The sequence below is a fragment of the Drosophila willistoni genome (assembly GCF_018902025.1).
Source record: "Drosophila willistoni isolate 14030-0811.24 chromosome 2L unlocalized genomic scaffold, UCI_dwil_1.1 Seg168, whole genome shotgun sequence".
NCBI lineage: Eukaryota > Metazoa > Arthropoda > Insecta > Diptera > Drosophilidae > Drosophila > Drosophila willistoni.
In genome coordinates, this window is record NW_025814047.1 from 323,408 (window position 1) to 345,473 (window position 22,066).

Here is a 22,066-nt window from a genome sequence, read left to right on the forward strand (position 1 = left end):
CTCCTTTCCTTGGCTACGGTCCGCCCTGTGTCCATGAAACGGAAACGTTGTCATTGCCCGTTTTGCTTTCGCTTTGGCACTGGGCGCCATTTCGCTTTGCCACGCGGCGCGTCAGTTTTATGGCAAACGGAAGTCCTTGTGTTATTTATGTGACAGAGACACACTGAGAAAGAAAGATGCGGTCTGGAGATGGAGGAGCAAACGCGATGCTAGTGTGAATATGTGAGGGTGTCGCAGGAGTTGGGTGACAGTTCTAGGGGGCGCTCAATTATGTTCGACAAGGACTTTTGCTTTTTGCTCTTATTTTAATAGCTTATTACAGGCACCAAAAGCCGTTTGGCAGGAACAGAAAAACAAACGCACTGTGAAAATCCAATTAAATGTGACATCTGCGCTCTACGGATAGCAGAGCAGAAAGGAGCTCGTTTTTTTGGGGGCGTGATTTTGATATATGACCCATGGGCAATTGATGAAAGTTTCACTCAATCCAAAATCTCGATGGCACTAATTTATGACAATCTACGAACGAAAAGATTTCCTATGGAAATGCCATGAGGAGAGGGACAAAAGGGACACAATTAGTTCAACATAATGAAGCGTCATTATGGCTCAGTGATTCATCATTAGGCCGAGTCCAGTCAACGTGGCGTATGAGCAATTTCATGAAATATTTAAAAGGCAAAATGCAAAAGGACTAAATGCGACAAGTAAATGACATGACGGCAAGAGAAATAAAGAAAAAACGGAAAGCAAAAAATACTATTTAATCTTTTTTTTTTTTCAAAAATGTTCTTTTATCTGCTTGGCGCACGCTAATAAGTCTGCAACGTGACACCGAACCAAATAAAACAGAAATGGGGGAAAGTGGAGAGAATGAGAGGAAAAACTTTTTGGTCGGACAGCCGCGGGCTGCAAATGAATGAGAAGAAATAGAAGTAAAAGCACAAGATGACTTTATCATGGCCAGAGCATCATAGAAAAATGGTTGCCATTTTTCCGACCAAAGTTCCCCCTCCTCCCATCCCCAGAACTGCCTTTCGAAGCAACACCTACTCTTTTGGCTCATTGTTGTTATTCTTGTTGTTGTGGTTGTCGTTGTTGCTGTTGCCTTGGCAAAAATGTAAATAGCCGACGTGATGCCGTGAACTTTTAGCTAAAAGTGACAATAAATGCCGGCGGTTATGTATAAATTGCTAAAGTGTGCGGAAAGATTTACGGGCAATAGCTGGCCGACGCTGTTTGACTCTAGGTGTGGGCGGTGGGGGATCGGGGGTGGACTACCACGGACGCCAACGACAAATAAGCATAGAAACTACTATACAGTCAGGTGCTTTTAGTCTGATTGCCGTCACCCAGTCGAGCTGCCGCCCTATTGCCACTCCACAATGACAGTTTGGCCAACACTCTCGAGTGCCACCAAGTGGCCATTCCTTGTCAGTTGGCTGGTCTGATGTTGTTGCTGCTGCTGTTCCTTTTGCTCATCAAGTAGTGCAAGTCAGTTGAAGAGAAAGTAGATGGAGAACAGGGCCCACACTCAGGCCTGTTGTCATTCTGCTTTTGGCACTTTGCCCTATGCCCAGATTCATAATCATTTGCATAGTATGATGCTGGGGTCTCAGGTCAGTGAGTCAGTCAGTCAGGTCGATTAGCTGGCAAATTGATTTCAATTAGGCCCCCTCTTCTCCGTTCTTGGCCTTCTCTTAATTTCGTATTATTTCCACATTTGATTATAATTTGTTGATGTTGGCCTTGGCCCAAACCTCTTGTTTTTATTTTCATTTTGCTTTTACTTCCTTTCCAGCACTTGAACCATTTGTCGCCATATTTATTTTAATGGCTGCTCAATTTAATCACTTTGATGGCATCTCCATCTTCCATCCCTCTTTCTCCTCATCATCCATCTCCATCTACTTTTTTTTTTCTTTTTGCTGGTTTTTGCCATTTTTATTGTGGTTGAAGGAGAGGCAAAAAACAGAAAAAAAAAATATGTTCAAGATTTCATTTACGCAATATTTAATTAAGCGAGCAACTTTTTAAGTTTTAATGGAGGGCGACGAACGCACATCAAGTCACACCAATGCACACACTCACACTCACACACACACACATACGGCACACTCACATTCGTGTACATTATTACTTGAGTACACATTTTGCTTTTTGCCCTTATAAGGTTGACGGGCTGTAACAAATTTCGTTAAATTATTTGCAAAAATCACGCAAAATGAAAGTCATAAAAATTGCACTTTCTCTTTCTTTCATATCGTTCCTATAGAAATTGTAAAAGGTTCGTTATCTATAATTTTGTAGGTAATACTACATAACCTTAATATTGTATTAGAAGAGGCCATAAAGCCTAAATGAAGACATTTTTCTATATTTCCACTACGGTATATGTATGTTTATTAATAATAAGGCTGATCCTGTGGCGAATTACTTCTTGAGAAAGTTTTCGATTAAATAACGTTTTTTTACCTTTGTTTATTGTCAAAAATGTTTAACTTATTCAAAGATGAACTTATTCCTGCCAAAAAATTCAATATAGTTCGCCACTGAGCTAGACCTTCATAAGTTTTCATGATCATATAGAGGAGAAATATGACTAAAGGCTAATAAAAATTAGAAATCAAATACCAAAAAGATGTCCTTTGAAATAACTCTTTCTACTGCATATTCACATTTCAATTTCAGCGCTATTAGAAAAAAATTAAGTGCTCTAAAATATTGGATCCTGTTTTTGTCAGAAAAAAATTATTGAAAACAGTCTAAAGTGTGTTTTTTCAAACAAAAAATCGAAAAACAAGCAGTTAAGTTAAGAAGTGTTAAGATTAAAGTCCCAAAGTTATTCAATTTATAGTTAAGTTTATGTATAGTTACAGTTTTAAGATGAATGTAAGGGACAAGTTAGGGACAATTTGAGAGTCATACAACTTTCTCGTATTTAAATATAATGTGTTCTTAAAGGGCCGATTTCAAAAGATTGTAAGGGTATTCATGAAGTTGTATTACTTTTGGCTTACATCTTTTTTTTTTGACCTTGTTGGCATCCTTCTCGTGTTGGCACTTTGTTTGCCGTTAAGTTATTAAATTGACTTGCTGCCGCCTCTGGCGGCTAAGGGTAAAATATTTTGCGTTGCAAAATATTTGAAAATTTATTAAATCAAGCCTGGGCCAGGCAATGCATCATCCATACTGGATGCCAGGCTATTTCACCCATGCCCTCATGCAGGCCCCTCATCACATAACTCTCTCTTCTCCCCCCCCCCCCCTCGATGAGGATCACGAGGCTTGTGCATTTTTTGCTTGCCCAAGTGAAATGAGCTGCATCCGTTTGGGATGCAGGCATCAGGCTGCAGGCGTTGCATTCTTAACGCCCGAGCACTCTTTGGCCACCCGCCACCCTTCGTCTCTGTCTCTCATTTTGACTCTTCATTTCTTCCTCTTTCACTGGGCACACATATCCGCCACAGGCTACCGCTGCATCCGCCTGGTCCGCGTATTTTATTCTTTTTCCTGTATGCTAGCGCGTTTCCTTCTTGTTCATTTTGGGTTTTTCGTTTTTGGTGTGGAGGTGGAGGTGGCCTGCTCTGGCCAACAATGAATGTGTGTGTGTGTGTATAAGGAGGGGCTGAAGGGGATGGAATGCATATAACCAATTTTTGATGCATTCCCGGAATGAAACTGCACGTCCAGCTCCATGTATCCTCATCCTTTTCATTTATTCGGGAGCAACTTCACGGTCCATGCTTCTCTTGCTTTGAATTTATGTGCAATCTTAGAGAAATAATGATTATCTTTTCTTTTATGGTTGAGCGACGAGCATGAAAGTCATAAAGGTCGGAAAAGGTCTGCAATATCCATAAGCTTAAGAGCTAAATTCTCTCTCTGGCTCTAATATTGTTGCGGCTTGCGGCTATGTCTGTGGCAAGTTTATTGTCATTGTGGGCGTGGCATGTGCTTAAGTTGCAATTGTGTCAATTATGCCAAGCAATTATTGTGTGTAATCACTAAAGCTTAGGACAAGTGGACAAGCTCAATTGATTGAAGCAAAGCAGGAACAGAACCAGAGGGAGAGGTGCAATTGATTCATTTCAGCCACGCCCCAGCTAGAAATGGGTTTCAAGTGAATCATCATTATGAATGTTACTAAAGTGCTCAATTTAACTCAATTCAATGTGCCCATTGATAATGCTACTTGATTATCATATGAAGCAGTTATCTATTCATGCATATCTGAAGCATCAGACAAACAGGCAAAAACTGACGTAGGAGGATGTGAATTGAGGAAGTGAGGGGTAGAGATAGCTAAATTGAAATTTACTCATTTAGATTCAATCAGAAATTGCTTGGTTACTAGTTAATATTTGGGTCACCTACCAAAGACTGATTCTTATCGAAAAGTTTTATGGAATTAATTTCAAAAGGATCTTTGGTGTAACCGCAAGACATGTTCTTGAAAATTCGTTTATAATTTATTATTGTCCAATGTTTTTAATTATTGATCTCAAACTATTTGCTATGGAAGTAATAGAATATGCAAAGCCATTCAAACTTTATCTAAGTAAGATCTGTCTGCTTGTTTTATCTAAAATAATGAACTTCAAATGAACTTCTAACTTATTACCTAAAAAGGCTCTATAAGGGCTTATTTTGGTTCTTTGAGTTTGGCTTCCCTTTTCTTTAATACTTTAAAAAGTTTTTGACCTTGCCAAGTTTATTACATTAGGATGGAGTAAGTAGTTTACGAATTTATTTTGTGACCGACAAAATGTAGTAGGCTACATATATGTATATATCCCTTTGTCTACTTATATCCTTAATCCTTATATACTTACCTTAACAATAACGCTAATCCAATACATTTATAAAATAAGCATATTATATAAGAATAACCGGTATTCTATAGCGATTAAGTCATATCGATATCAACGCTGTGATATCGATGACAGTTAAAAGAGACAACTCTGATACGTTCTTCCTATCTGAATCGCAGCGGACAAACGCCATCCCTTGAGATTGCATATTAAAACCAAGAAGATAATAGACTAAAGTTTTTTTTATTTTCCAATTAACAACAATATCCCATCGATATTTGAAATAATCGGTAAGACTGAGTACCTATCTAGTCAAAGATATTAGTTAATATTTACTTTAAAATATACTCTTACAGGGTTTCCATTTTATTTCTATTTCTGACAGTTACTAGTCTATTAAAAATAGTTGGTAAATCAAAGTCATAATCATTAACGTTAAGCAAAGAATCTTAAACTTCAACTTAAACTACATTGCAGCTTAATGGTCATAATTTAAGGCGAAACACTTTAATTTATGAAATGAGCTTCTTAAGGAATGCTAAAGTCTAAAGAAATATTCAAGAACACAATGCCCTTGGATAATGATTATGAAACATTTATACGCATACACACACACACACAAACAAACGCACACACACACACACACACACACATTAAGAGAACAGCAGCCACATCCTTGGCATGTTTACACCGCCTAACCCCACCGCATCCCACTCCAGGCGCACTTCAGTAAAGAGCCTTCACTTTATTTGTGTGGCGCGTGTAAAACTTTCAACGGATAACGTCACTCAAAGGAGACGCATTCAAGCATCACAAATGACGTAATACACTTACATTATGAAAACGGCAAAGAAAACAAAAAAACAAAACAAAACAAAAGGAAAATGAAAATAAAAAAAAATTAGAGATCGAGAGTAAAAGAGAGAGGGAGAGAGACAGAGAGTAGTGAAAAATCGTGTGATGGAGTTCCAATGCTTTATGCTGGCCTGCAAAATTTGCATAACTAATTGAAAATTAAACACAGTCAGTCATTATATGTACATATATATGTCGGTACATATAGAATATAGATGGGGGTAACTGCTGTTGCTGTGGCTGCTGCCGCGGCCAAAATGTCAACCATAAATTCCAATTATACTTGGCTCAACTTGGCCCAATGCGGGCAGCTTGCACATTTTCGGCATTTTGGCTTTTGATTAAGTATACGCCCAATGGCCGTAACTGCCGTTGCATGCCCCTCCCTAAAGAACATCCGAAGGAGTTTCAAAAGGGCTGCATGTGGCCGCATGTGGTGCTTTGCATTGAAAGGATTTGGCCATTTGCATTCCATTCCATTTCCAATTCATTTGGCTGGCGGTGCTTATTCGATTCAACACAAATTTTTCGCCTTTTTACCCAGTTTTTTTCCTTTTTTTTGTAGGCTGCTTCTTTTTGGGAGTTTTCCTTTTTTTTTTTGGCTCGCCATGTTGACTTTGCATTTAATTGTTTTATTATCCCACAAAGTGCCTGGTGGCTGCTGCTGCTGCAGTCAAACACATGCATACTCCATTCCACATTCACCATTCCACTCCAGAAAATTCTTTGCAGTTTGGCACTGTCGTTGACCTCGTTGGCACATTCTCTATGATATATATGTATGCATGTATGTATGTATGTGTGTATTCTCTTTTCAACGAGTTGTCGAACTCAGAGACACAGAGAAATAGGGTGCGAGAAAGAGGGAGACAGAGAGATGGAGATCTAGTGCTCTGTCTCTGATATACGAGGACGACTCGCCGATGTGTGCACAAATTATGCCAAGTGCAAGTACTTGGCATAACCGTGGGCGTGGCTCTGGCAGTGAACTGAATAATTCTCCACTTCACATTGACTGTCAAATTTTTCTGTCCAATTTTTAATTAACTCTCAATTTTTTGTCTTTAATATCATATTTAGGAAATTCATTCATTTCCATTTTTCATTTTTGGTTTTAAAGTGTTTTTTTTTTGCAGGTGTGCGTTTGCTTAAGCGACTACTTGAATGTTGCGTGTGAAATATTTATACTGACATAAATTTTGTGATTCTGTTTACGGATTTTGGCAATCTGGTCACATAACTTTTGCCTGCTGCGACCCATGTCCATTTCAAATACACATACACTTGACTTGTCAGCCTGTTAATTTGCTAAATAATTTTCGAATTTTTTCTTGTTGGCCTACTCCCAAACAACAAAAAACACGCCCATTTAGTGTAAACGTGCCAAATATTCAGAGGCGGTTAAATAAGTAAATAAGTTAAAGCGACTAAAAGGAGACACTGACAAAAAAAGGAATGAGAGTGGCAAAAGGGAAACCCAAATTATTTCGTTGGGTTTAAGAGGAATTTTCTACATAACAAACAATTAAATTAAAATTAAAGTAAACTTTAAATTTGAGATACGAGAACAGCAATCGAATTATTTTATTCGTTTTACTACAATTAACACTTTAAAAATTAATAAAATAAAAATGTACTAAAATTTTCTATATCTTTAATTGTAATTTTTTTGAGATTTGAAACAAAGTATGAATTTTATAAAAATGTCATCTTTAAACTCTTAATAGGAAAACTTATAATTATGTATTTTCAAGTAAAAATTATTATAATATTAATATTTTTGTTGGATGAAGAAACCTTACAAATTCTTGATATTTTTTTATATGTTAACAAAAGTTTTCTTCAATTCCAACAGACTTTAAAGATTGTTTTATCCTATGGTACATTTTCTGCCATTTTTCAAATGTTTTTTTTTTTTTTTATGCCTTACTAGTTCCTCAACTAGTTCCTTTCACTTTTTTAAGTGGCTCAGTTTTTTCTCTCTGTGTTTGCATGTTTATGGGATAAGCAAAATCTCTTTTGAAAGGATACACTTCCCGTATGGCTAAGGGTCAGAATGAGAGGAAAACTATTTATGATTTCCTAACACGATTTTGTTACCCCTTCCCTACGTCAAATAAAAACCTCGTCCATTCTATACACATACACACACACATACACTAGCACAGGCTGGCCACACACCTTCGCTTCACTTCATGTTCGTTTATTTGTTTTTGCCTCTGTTTGCTGACTACGTGAGATTTCAATGTGCTTAGACTAAAAAAATGCCTCGTTTGTCCTTCAACACACACACACACAGACACATTCAAACAACACCCAATACACACTCACACGTTCATCAATTAGCGTTGAAGATTTAATTGTGGCACGTGTGAACTTAATTAAATGGCATTAGTTTTGTAATTGTAGCCAGTATGTAGATGTATGTAGATGAAGGTGCTGCTTCGGTTGATGGTCGGTCAGGCGGTCATGGCATAAGCCTGGTTCTGCTTTTAATTGCATGGCCCCCAAAACTATGCAATTAAATTGCAAACACTTTACACTAGCTGCTGCATTTGCATTCCAATTAATTTTTAAGCACGCAAATGCCATACATATGAAATTCATTTTTTTTATTTTAAGTTTAAAGTTAATTGGTTACTCTGTCGAAGAGTTTGAGGAAGGGGGAAGCAAAGTAAATTCGCCAAAAGCCAAAAATATGCACACATAAACTTATTGCATTTAATTAGCTATATAGTCAATGTAAATATGTGTGTGTGTGTGTATTTGTCTCTGTCATGGCAACCACCATAAAAACACAAATTGACTTGGCATTTGTTGAGTTGATTACACCAAACCAACCCATCGTCCAATTTAACCCCCGCCAAAACATTTAAACAACAATTAAAATAATTTTTAATTATATTATGCAAAATATGTTAATACTATAAGTTTCGAGCTGAAAATTATCCTTTGGTATTTGCAATTCAAATACAAAAAAATAATATACAAATAATGTTAAAATTAAAAACTTGTTTAAATAGAAAATGTGGCAAGTTTATAGATCTTTTCTTGTTCTTCTTTTTCTTGATATGTCAAGCAATTAAAAGTTACACCAGGTATAACATAAATTTAATTAAAACCGAATTGTCAATATCCTATATACACGCGTACACTGATAAAAGAGTCTTAGACTGTGGTTACTTTTAATTCAAATCTAAAATTCTCTTTTAACTTTCTGTTTATATTAGAATTAGCCCTATTTTAATTTCACTATTAAGTATCAATGAATCGAATTGAATTAAAGACACCTTTGTTAATGTGTTGCAAACAGCATAACCAATTAATGCTCTTTCTGACGGTGTATAGCAAAAACAAAAACAACATGATCAAAACAAAAAAAGAAACACGAAGAGGGACCACAACATTTGTCAAGTCAAATAAACGTAAATTAAGTTTACTTTTGCATTTCGTTTTGCAGGAGTTTTTCTTTTGCTTGTTTCAGCGTTTCTTGCATCCTTGCATCCTCCCATTCCGGCATTCTGATGTCGTGCCCTACTTGTATCCTTCGTTCAAGGAATGTTCCCTGGTTTGTGTGTTGCCTCTGCCAATTTCGCTTTTTCTATTTTGTGTTTAACATTTGTGCTTTGTTTGCTAAATAGAAAGCAGTAGCTGAGGCGCAATGTTTGTCTTTTCCGTTGAAACTGTTGTTTTAATTACTTTCTGATTTATTTAACATGAGACTTCCATTCAACGCGACACCCACTCCATGCGGCTCCTAACCATCTATGCCGTTGGCCAAGCCGCCACATTGTTGACTGTTAATTATTTGCATTGTCACCTGGTTAGAAGCAACAAGGGAAACTATGCAACTAAATCGAAATGGCATCATGAGTGCGCATAAAATGCAAAACATTTTTGAATAGTTTATGCTGTGCACACACAGAAGTTGTTGGCCCCAAAATAGCAAAATTATATTTACATTATTTAAGTGCAATGACACAAAATGTTTGGACTCGAAATTCGGCCGTTGGGTTGGCAAATTAAATAAGTTAAAACTGCCGTGGCCATTGCCATTGCTGCTGCTGCTGTTGCTCTATCGTTGGACACACAAATTTGTTGGTTCGTTTATGCTAGGTAATTTTCGGTGACCCCTTCTCCCCATAAACACACACACGTACCCCCCTCTCTTAATCAAAAATTAGTGTCAAATTTTTCTGTTGTTTATTATTTTTAGCATGGCCTACCGCACAAATTTGTTTGTTGGGCTTTTAGCAAAAACCGAAGCGAAATAACAAATATGTATAGACTAAAGCTGCATTAGCTATATAAATGTATAAACACAGAGCTCTTTCTATGTAGCTGCTAGCAAAATGCAAGTAACCTAGCCACTGGGCAAAACAAAATGCAATCAAAAATGCATAAAATGGTATTTGGAAATTTTATTACAAGGACTTTTAACTTAAAGTTAGCCAGAAGCTTTTACTGGAAATGTAAGAGACTCCAAGTTTTTTTTACCCAAGAAGGTAAACCACTAATATATATAACGGTTTATAAACATATGTACACCAAATGTTGGAATTTTGATGGCATGGTATATTAATTGTTGCTTTTTCTGATAATAAGATTCTGAGTCTGTAGCTCGAAAAAGTTATTTGCCTTAGGCATACAGTGGCGGCCAAGAATTTATAACGTTTTTTTTTGACTTTAGTTCTGAATTTCTCGGCTCCTAAGTAACTTAATAAAATAATTTGTGTCATTTTCTGTAATGTTTTGGTTATTGTATTCAGATGATGAAGCGTAAAAATGGACTTCTTAGTTTATTCCGTTTTTTCCACAGGTGCATTTGAACAAAGAAAACTCAGGATTTGGTTGGAAATATATTCAAGACGTTTTTGCTAATATCTCAAATATTACAAATAGAAGTATGATTTCTTTGAAGATGTTGTAGCTCTAGCAAAACTAAGATCAACCGCATACCAGAAATTTTTAAATTAGCCACAACTCTCGATTTGGAGTTAAATAAAAATCTAAGTTTTGTATGGAATTTTTTGATCGTTTGGACGAGTCCATTTTAGGTACTCGCGATTTTAATACTAAATTGTAGAATATTTATTTATAATTTTCACTACGTTGGTGGATAACAACATGGGGAATACGAAGGGAAAATGAAAAAAGATAGAACAAAGGATAAACAAGAATAGCTTTTGTTTTCCTTGGTTGCCTTTAGTTAGTTATTATTCCTCTTTTCAAACCTGTGATTTTTGTTACACTTACATCAAGTTAAATGAATAAAATATTTTTTATAAGTATTAAAAAAGACAAGGTTGCCAAAAATGTTGTCAGCTAAAACGGTCCAATTTTTTTACTATTTTTTTTAACATTTAATATTTGTTTATCTTTAAAAGAGTTTTATACTGACTGACTGACTGACAATCTTCTTTACATATTGATCAGATCAGAGACCGACCTCTCTTCCTTTTCTTAAAATCAATATTTTTTCAGATTTCACTCGTTATAAGCTATAGTTAATTATATTTGAATCGTTCGATTGGTCGAACTGGAGCATCTATCTGCTTTGGCTTTTGGCGAAGTACTCTATGTCCTGGTCTAGCATGTCCTGGTGTCGTATAGGCCACTTGACTGTACTGTTTAGAGTCTAAACTTTAGACAATACAAAACAAATGATGACCTCTGCAATGTCATAACTATTTATGCATAAACATTTGAAATTAATATGAGTTTATAATTTTATTGAAAACATGCGGATTAGAAGACTTTTTGCAGAGAGAGTAATTGAGGTGGCAATCTGCTCAAATGTTCAGTACCGGAATGTCAAATTGGTGTAGGGATTATAGTTGGTTTTCCTGTAGATTATAGCTATGATTGTTTAATTGAGTCATTAGCTTTCCCATAAAAATGAAACCAATCGGAGTTTTTTTTTTTTAATAAAAATGCTCATTAAAATTGTATTATTATGCTAAAAAATACACAAAGGCAATTAAGCGAAATGCAATGCGACACTTGAGTTGTTTGTGTGTGTATGTGTTTGTGTATGGGCAAGTGCGACGCTTTATTTTAAGCATGTTTTCTTTGACACTCTTTAGTCGTTTTCCTTTTTATTTTTGGTGGGTGGTGGACTCTTGCTAGTTTGCTATGTTTTTGCCGCAGGCGGAATTTTCATTAAAGCATTTTTGATGTCTAATTTGCATATTTTTGCAGCTGCAACAACACCGACACCGACACCGACACCGTCACTGACACCTTCCCCGCTGGGTAGGCGGCGGCAGGCAAGTGACACGTTAAGCATTCATATCATTCTGTCTCATTCTGTCTTTCTGCTTGTTGCACTTGAAAGAAAATTCACTAGAGTTTTTGTGCTTTTCTCGGTTCTACTTTGGGGGCTGTCAGTTTTTCTGTCTGCTACTCCTGCACTTGCTTCTTTTGCTCATCTCTGCTGTGCTCTGCTCTGATTTGGCCTGCTCTTTTTTGTGCCTGAGCCTGTTGGACAAACTGTCGAGTGGCAACACTAATTCGCATGGCAGGCCAACAACAAGAACAAGAGCAACAAACGGCCAACTGTGAATGAACGAACATGCAAGCACATACAATGGACACTAACACAAGTACACTCTCACCCACACATACATACACTAGCACACAGATGCTTTTTGTTAGATTTTCAGCTAAATTTGTGCCAGCGCTTTTTGCCTTTGCATTGCCTTTTTTTGTTTTTTTTTTTCTCTTTGTTTTTGGCTTTTTGTTAATTTGCAATTTTCTAACCATTTTCATACATGTTTTACCATACCATGGAAAGAGTGTGTAAGTGTGTAACGGTTGTCCGAAAGAAAGGGCCGGCGGCTTTGCTGGTCAACATTTCGTTTGGCTCATGGCATTAATTCAATTACTGTTTGCATATTGCCAACGAACGAGCAAGTGCCAGCTCATGTTCATGTTACTTTTATCATTCGTTTGCATTTTTCAGCTCTCTCTCTCTCTCCCTTTGTGTGTGTGTGTTTATGTCCATGTGGCTGCATGTTGTAAACCGTTTATGCTGATGTGTGTGCGTGTGTGTGTGTTTTTAGGGGCCATCCTTAAATGTATGCTACGATTTTTCTTTTGCTAACTGATTTCAATATTAGCATGAACTGCTAATCGAAGATGAATTGCAAAGCTTATTTAATTGCACAAGAATTCTAATTTCTAAAAGGGTTTTTTGAATTAGAGCTAATATTCCATGCCTAATTTGAGTTGCTATTAAAAATTGGAACACAGGGCGTATGCGTGTTAAATGGATGTTCGTCAGTATTGGCCTAATTTTGAATTTTATCTGCCTAAAATACAGTTTTTACTATGCATACTTAACTAAAGACAAGATTTTTGAAGCCCTTAAACTGACGCTGCAAATGGAAATTTTGTAAATAATAAAAAACAATTGAAAATGAAGACAATAAATTTGAAAAATTGTCACTTCAATTGTGTGCAACATTCACTTCTCACATATGTCGTATGAGTAATCTGCAGTTTTGCATTTTCATTTCATTAGAATGGAATCTCATGACTATATTTAACTTGAGTATAAATGAAACTAATTTAATTTGCAAATGGTATTTGAGAATACTTGACAGGGAAATCTGTGAATAAACTTACAATTGCCTTGATACACATGGCGTATGAGTGATGAGTAGTTATTAGCTTTATAATGCTGTTAGTCCAGTGATTAAATTGACGTTCTCTTTCTCGGGCAGGCACTCAAAAAACAGTTTTCCACATGTTTCTTTTTTCTTAAACACAAAAATCCATTTGCATATAATTAATTAATGCAATGACACTTCGCGCACGTTTTGAACACAGTTTTGAGCTTGATAAGTTTGAGCTATAGTTTTAAAAGTTTTGAATTTTGCTCCTTTTTGTTCTACTGTGATTAGTTGCCGTTAATACAAGCGTTAGAAGAATGAATGGCGAATAATTTGATGTCATCCATTTATAATAAAATGCCAAGCTGCTGTCACAGGCAGCAGAAGTAACTATTTTTATATACATCAACAACAACAATAAATAAGAAGAAAATAAATAAACAGCCGATGCCACTGCCCACCTGTTTAATGGCAGTTAAAGAGTAAGCGGAAAGTCCATTGTCGTTGTCAACGCAATTACTCTTAGTTGGTACTGGAAAAGCAAGTGCTTCCTTTTATATCAGTTGAACGTACCTATATAAAGCCCTAGACAATAAGTTCTAAGAGCTCCATTTACAGGTCAAAGAGAGATTTATATACATATACATATATAGCGAAAATACGGAAAAACTGTGACAGAGAGATAGTAAAAGAGAGCGTGAAACTAGAGTAGCATTATCACCCACACTTATTTCACTCTATCAGCAAAATATAGAATAGAGTTATATGTATGTAAATAGCTGGATACCCATTGCCACTGCAGTAGCAGCAACTCACTGAGCAGCAGCAGAAGCAGCAGCAGCTGCGGTGGCAGCAGCGACTGTTGGAGCTTATCTATACAACGCCTGTTGCCCTTGCATCTGTGTGTGTGTGTGTGTGTGTTTGTGGGTATGTGTTTGTGCGTGTGTGGGGAATATTCCCGGCATAACCCAACCAACCACATACTGATAACATTTGAATTTTCGGCTTGATTTATGAGCATATCGAGAAACATGTAACGTGTAGCCATGATGTCGACATTGACGCAAATTGAATCCCTAACTCCAACCACACACAACCATAACCAGAAACCCTAAACAAAACCAAAAAAATGGCCAAAAGTTAAGGCAAGGGCAAACCAAATAATGCATGTTTATTTCTGCTTAATTTATTTAATATCTTTTACTGCTTAAAGTCAGTTGAAATGAAAAATACTTTTTAATTGCCAAGCTAATGAAAATCTTTCTGTCTTCCTTCCCTTTTAGTTTGTTTTCTTTTTGTATTTTTTTAAGCCCGAGCGTAGTTTTTCTCTCTACTAAATACTTTATGCATTATGCTGTGGTAGAAATGCAGAAACAGGACATGCACAAAAACACAGAGAAAACTAAAGTAGGAAAAACAAAAAACAAACAGCACACAGACGAATTTCCTGGAGAAATCTGCATAAATAAATATGCAGAATATGCAAAGAAACAAAGAACTCAACCGCAAAAACCCCAAAAGCAGAGGCATACGAAAAAGAATACAAAAAATTTACAAAACTATTTGATCAACTTTAAGAACAAGTATAAAATCTAAAAAAAAAAAATAAAACTAAAATAAAAACTAAACAAATGGCCAGAATGAAATGAGTGAAGCGAAAAAGTAGTCAAGTTGCAGAAGCCGCAACAACATGAACAAAATGAAGTCAACAAAAATATGTTGGCGCCAAATAAAGAGAGTGTAAAGGGAGTTGTATGACTACTCAAGAAGTCAAAAGGGCCAGCAGACTCATCATTCGTCTTCAACTAAGAAGTTACTAATAAAAAAAAAAACATAAATAAATAAATTTCAAGTGCTTGAAAAATGTAAGCAGTTTCTCAACGATGTTAGGCAAAAATATGTAAAGTTTATTATTAGAATCGTCTGGCAGAGCAGCAACGAGGAGGAATAGAGCATCAGGAGGACCTCAAGGCAAACAATAATGCCAATATATCGAAGCCAAGCCAAGCAGTGGAAGACAGCAGACAGGCCAACAGACCAACAGAAACGTCACTTTGGCATCTGCAAAATGCAATAAACGGGTTAAAACCCAAAAGCAAACGGCTAAAGAAATATGTGTGCATACATAGAGCAGAGCATTAAGCTTCTTCACAGAACTGAAGGATATGAAATGGACTGAATGAAAAAATACACAAAAAGAAAACTGACAACCACCGAATGCTGCAAACAGGGCTGGATTAAACAGTTCGAGGCTAAGGCCATAATACCTAACGATTTAATTATAAAGACTGTTTACGATTCTAAAAATATATATACTTTAAAATGCAAGTTACAGGGCAAATTTACTGGTCCTCTTTGCTTTTCATTTATAATAAGAAGCATTTGCATTTATGTAATTCTTTCTATATTCAAGAAAATATCAGTTGCTTCAACCTTTTTAACCATTCAAGAAAGTGATGCAAGGATGTAATTATGTGTATGTAAGTTTTATTGAAATTTGATTAGGTCCTTACCTCTTAATATATACTTGACAATGTCGAAATAAAGTTAGGTTTTTTTATGCCATGATCCGTGACTATTCCCAGTGGAATTTTTCGACCAATATCGATTACCATTTATAAAGATAATTTGCATATATTCCATTTGACCTATTTAATTAAACTATTAATTGAATTACAGACTTGAATATCTATGTGAATTTGGGGGCTAAGTGATATACCTAATTTATTTCGTTTAGTTTTACTGATCAATTGACACTAATTGCCAAGAATATATAGTTAAAGGTGTATTTGTTTAGCTAATTAAATATAGTTTACTTAATTTGAGTTAATAGGGTATCATAATTTGATACAATTCTGTTTTACTATTATTTTAGATAAAATAAATAATAATCTGCAGTCCTCGGCAACTGAACAACGAGGATCCGGGTTCGAATCCCAGGCTAGTGTATGGATGTAGTTTTCGTCTCAGCCGAAGGCCTTAGTTGCCCGTGATTGTAAAATAATGTTAGGTTGATAGTTTACAACTATATCCTATAGTTGCTGTGCCCCCGCCTGGTATTGTTCATGTGGATATAGTCTTATCTGTGCGCGGGATTCAGCTACCCTTCCCCTATGCAGTTTACTACTTTGCAAGCGAAGCAATTGGATTGGTGCAGACCGCGACTCTTGGGCTCGCAAACGCTCATGCTCAAGCCTGGCTGCCCGCCTTTCGGCTGGTTCCAATAAGAATCCTCTGCTTTGCCTTAGCCGCTCCGCTACCCGCTCTTCTTCAGTCCTATTCGAAACATTGCTTCTGATTCTTTCTGTGTTGTGAGTACGACGACCCGAATTCGCTTTTTTAGGAGGCATTATTTCGTTAGTAACTTTTCGTTTGTAACTAAAACAGGAATGAATGAATTTTCTACAACGTGGTTGACATGAAACTGCCCCCGCCCACTGCGGTCGATACACGGAAAGTCGTTATAAAATATATTTTATTCGCGCTCGCCAACTACCCCTAACATTTTGGGGGATGAAAAATAGATGTTGGCCGATTCTCATAGATACCGGATAAGCACAATTTCATCAAAATCGGTCAAGCCGTTTCGGAGGAGTATGGCTTCGAAAACTGTGACACGAGAATTTTATATTTAAGTATAGATAATAATAATAATAAAAAAAAATAATAATCTGGAAGAATTTAGATATCTAATGATTATAACTTAACTTCTCAAGCTAATCAAATTTTTGATAATTTTCCGCGAATAGTAGATTTTGTAAATATAAATGTATTGTTATGGATGTATCTTTGAAATTCTATGTATTTTAAAATAAGAGCATAAGACACAATATTTATAAAAAAGGGTTGCCATTTAATTTAGATGTTTTTTCTTCTCTATGAAATTTTACTTTGTGATACTAACAATAGATCAATATCTTGAGGTAGTAGAAAACATTCAAGATTTAAAAGATTTCAAGATTTCAAGATTCAGCAAAAATATTGAGATTGAAGCTCATCGACTTGTTTGTGGAAACTTCCACACAAGATTAACAGCCAATTAATTGAATTTTTCCCTTTACTTTCTGCAAAATACAATACTAAAAATATCATCATAAACAACAGACTAAAAAATAAAACTAATTGCATTAATTATTAACTGCCTACCTGATCCTTGTTTTCCTTTGCAAATACAGCCCTGGCTATGGCCTTTTTCAACCTGTCGAAAACTTGAACAAAATGCACAAAGCGGAGCGTTCTGTCGTTCTATCTCTGTAATAAATTTCAACAAAAAAAAAACAAAAACTCGGTAGGACATCTAGTCCCCTCGATTTCAGTGCAAATGTCAATAAAAATAAAAGAAAATCCATTTTCATATTAAAGCCAAAAAGAATTGTTTTTGAATGGTCTAGAAAATGGAATATGTGCCTCGTTGTTATTTTCATTTTGAATTGTTTCAATGTTTGTTGAAGTAAAAATTTAATTAGCTGGAATTCCATTTGTTGCACACAGTGACTAAGAAAATGACGGAAACAGAGAGAGAGAGAGAAAGAGTGAGAGAGAGCGACAGAAATAGAGAAATAACAAGGAAACAGGACATGCACTCTACTAAGGCCAAAAGCTGGGCCGTGTCCAAGCTGCTGTTGCTGCTGTTCCGGCTTTGTCCTCTGCACTTTATGGCCAAGTTGGAGTACATCATGAAGTTTTGTTCATTACTACAATTGCGCCATACTATCCAAGTCCAGCTGGCATATAAAATTTTTACAGCATTTACAATTAGCCACAGGCGTCTGACATTTTATACAATTCGTGGCCAGACTTTTCTTTAATTAATTTTATGAATTCTGCAGCAGGAGCAACAAAAGGTGGCAGCAACTCATCAGGTGTTTTAGATAGTCGGTCAGGTTATAATCAGCGTTTAATCTTTATGGTTTTTTTTTTGTTTTTTTTTGATAAAAATGACGCATTTCGGCATTGGCATTGACAATTGAACACCCGCGCACTTTGTTCCGGGTCTGCACATAAATCACATAAAACTATTTGCCAACTGTTTAATGGAGAGGGGCGGAAAGGAGAGCAGGAGGGGTTAAGATATGAGAAGCGTGCAACTGGCCGGAACATTGGTTTGCCTTATGGTTTGTTTTGTTTGTGGTTGCTCCTGCTGCTGCTGCCCTTCGACTTTCATTCAATATGCTTGTTTATGGCCATATACACACACACACACACACATGCCCCACACATACCCCACACACATTGTAACTAATATTGAACATGCCTTTTAATTGAATTTCACGCGCTCTCATAAAGTTCGAGCGTGCTCATCAATTGTTAGTTGTGTTCTGTTTGTTTGTTTGTTCATCGTCATGATGTTTTATGATTATATTTATTTCACAGATGAATTCGCTCTTTCCGCCACTCCCAATGCCACTCAACACCTCCCCTTCACTTATGTCCGCTTCCTGCTGTTATGGCTGCTCCTTGTTTTAATTGCTCTAGTTTGGTTCTCTCGCTCTCTCTCTTTCATTCGTTCTGTTATCTCTGTCTCTTAAAGCCGTAAAATGTTTTGTTATTGACTGCCACAACAAGACCAAGAACACCAAGAACAACAATAATAACAACAACAAATAACAATTTGACATGTTCGTTTATAATAATAACTCTGACATCAGTTTCCATTGTAATAATAATAACGAATAAATTTTCTCAATAAACGAAATGCAATGCATTATTATTTTTTCCTTTTTTTTTTCCTTTATGTCTGGTCAAAACAGAAAACCAAACAAAAGTTCATTAGACCAATTCATTTGGTCTGTAAAAACAAAATATCCGCATTGTTGCTGTTTTTTTAATTACCCAACTGATAATTATATCATTGATTTCTTATCGCCTTGTTACGCTCATGAAGATTCTCATAGATTAGTTATCTGTATCTATACTAATATGTTGGTATTTGTATTTATTATGACATTTAATTGCCAGCTGATAAGCCCAGACCATTGTGAACCAAAGACCCAAACACAAGACCAAAAACAAAAAAAAAAACGCACATAGACAAATGACATTCGATTTTGCGTCACAAAGGGGAAGTTTCTATTGCACCCTTACAATTTATAGGGTGGAATGGGTATATCGCTTTATGGCCCAGCTTAAAAATTACTTATGATAAGATGACGAAAGTGTGAAACTATGCAACAGCAGCAATCACATACAGACTTTCATTTGATAGATAAGCCAATTAATTTTATCAATCTCTAAAAGACCTAAGAGTAATAAAACAATTAATACAGACCACTTTTTAAATCATTAATTATAAGGGTTAAAAGTTTTAGTATTTATTAAATAAAGGGTTAAGCATAGTTTTTAGTAATTTTTAGAAATTACGAATCATTTAACTAGTATGTTATAAAAAGGTGCAATTATTTCGAGAATTTTTCTTCGAACTCGTATAATTTAAAATTCTGTAATTCCATTTCCACAAATTAAAAAGATTAAAGACGAACAACAAAAAAAGAAAACAGCAAATTACCGTTAACAATGACAATCGATATTAAAACAAAAAAAAAATCTTAAGATAAATTTTTAGATTGGAACTTTCTGGATTAATAAACCAAGAATCGATTAATCATTATACAAAAATGTTGACTTGGAAAGCTTTGTTTTTTCATTTTCATTACTTTATGATTTCTTTCTACCAATAATAATTATTATGAGTTAATTGTATCACCGCTTTTATAATCTAATATTGTTCTCGTTAATAGATAAATGATTAGAAAAGAGGTTTTGTAGTATTCCTGAGAAAACTAGAATTACATCTCATTTTCTGATAGTGCGAAGAACCATGCGATTTCATCAAAATTATTGTTAATCGGAAATAAAAAGAGACGAGATTAATGTTTATAGCCTTAAACTAACTGAAATACCATGTTTAGCTCGTTCCCCAATTCACGGGAAGTAATTGGTTAAATGTACAAATAAATGGACATCCAAGGAACCACAACATTTTTTGTTATCGCTAGTTTAAAGTTTTTGAAGTCATGCAAATTTTCACTTTATATTCTAATCGTGATTCACACTTTGGTGTACTATGAGTTTTACAAATATTTAATTAACATTTTGGTATACTTAGTTTGTATTAAAATAAATTACCAATTCCAGTGAATTTTAAAGGTGATTTTTCAAGATTTCACTATCAAGTTAAATTTATGGTAGCAAAAATTATTAATTAGTCATTTATTTGTGATAGCACTTATCAAAGTTTAATTGATATAACCTTATCGATTTCGGTGATTTCTTTTGCTATTGTGATTCACAGACAAATTGGCCACCGGAAGAGCCAAGGCGAGACAAGGCAAGGCAATTTAGTAACCTACCTTAAGTGGCATTGAAATGTGTTTGTCAGATCATTTACAAAACAATTACACTTATTTGTGTGGAAGCCATTTAACAAATTGTTTTAGCTGCTTCGACTGCATTCCCTCACCTACTGCCAGGTTGTTTCATTGTCTTCATTTCCTGATGAGCAGCTGATGACTGACAATCCATCAGCAAGAACGAAATGATGCTGAAACGTAACTCAATGTCGGCACGAACGACTTGCCACGACTTCATTTTAACCAACTGACAGACATTTGAAAATGTGCCATGGCCCTTCTCGTGGCCATTTCCTTTCTTCTCCTCGTTAAGTGCAGGGCAGATACTACTTCCTACTTAATATGCAGCTCAGGAGGTGCATTTTGTCTTTATGTTTTTGCAACTTGTTCAGGAAAATTGAAATAGACTTTTGCTTTAAAGGAATTGGAAAATTCTTGGAAATTAATTATCAATACAATCAGCAATTGTTTTGTTTTGAAATATTTTAATACTGATTGCAATTAGTTGGAAGAAGGTTCTATTTCTGGAATAATATTAATGTCGCAATCAAATTAAGGGGAAGCCAATTTCTTTTGCTGATAAAATGGTCAAGTGCTTGCTAAAATATTTGCTTTTGATGGCAACGCCAACGGAAATATTTGAAGGGTTTGTATATGTAGGTGAAATAAGTACATTTACCTTAAGAATTTTGTTTTGGTTATTGGCATTAATTATGATAAGAGAAAGACGGGTCACTTTTCTGTTTCTTTGGTGGGCCTAAACCACTGTTGAATGCTCTGCAAATATTGATCAAGTTCTCTAAACGATCATTTGTTTATAGTTTACAGGACTAAGTTTAAAACAAACTGATGTTCCTGTTCTTTGCTTTGAAAATAAATTATATTAATTGATCGATTAATTGTGAAAGCCCCATTAGCCTGAAGCATCAAATTATAAGCTCATTATACATACATAGTTCGATCTATAATCACCTTTTCAATGTTCCTTCTTGATTCATTTAAAAAGAGGGGATTGAAATTGTTTTTTTTTTAACAATTGTTTTTAAACTCAAATAGTTCTTTTGGCAGCCAATCCATAAAGTGTCAAATAATGATAAAAATGTGTTGAAGTTTAATAAATAATCTAATTTATTACTATTAGATGACATTCAGTTTTAATTCAATCATTTTTGAATTGTCCGAGGGGATACAAATGACAAATGGAATACAACTTATAAACAATTGCCATAGAATTTAGATATTTAGGCATTTTTGTAATGCTTTTATGGAAAAATTATATTTAAAAAGGTTTCCATATGGAATCCTTAAGGAAGATCCTTAAAACATAAAAACATAAAATTGGAAAAAAGTAAATCTTGTGAGATTTTCCTAAATATAGCTACAATATCTATAAAATGAAATAATTTACCTATATATTAAATGTAAAGACTTT

The 22,066-nt window shown here is 35.3% G+C and overlaps 1 protein-coding gene across 1 annotated transcript in view; it reads right to left on the minus strand.

Moving 5' to 3' along the window:
* Positions 1-13,416, minus strand: part of LOC6643247 — a 38,214-nt gene extending 24,798 nt beyond the window's left edge. Inside the window, exon 1 of the mRNA XM_023176314.2 lies at positions 13,299-13,416. Within this exon, the coding sequence (XP_023032082.1) occupies positions 13,299-13,316 (18 nt within the window). The 5' untranslated portion in view covers positions 13,317-13,416. The remainder of the gene's footprint in view (positions 1-13,298) is intronic.
* Positions 13,417-22,066: the final 8,650 nt, after the last annotated feature.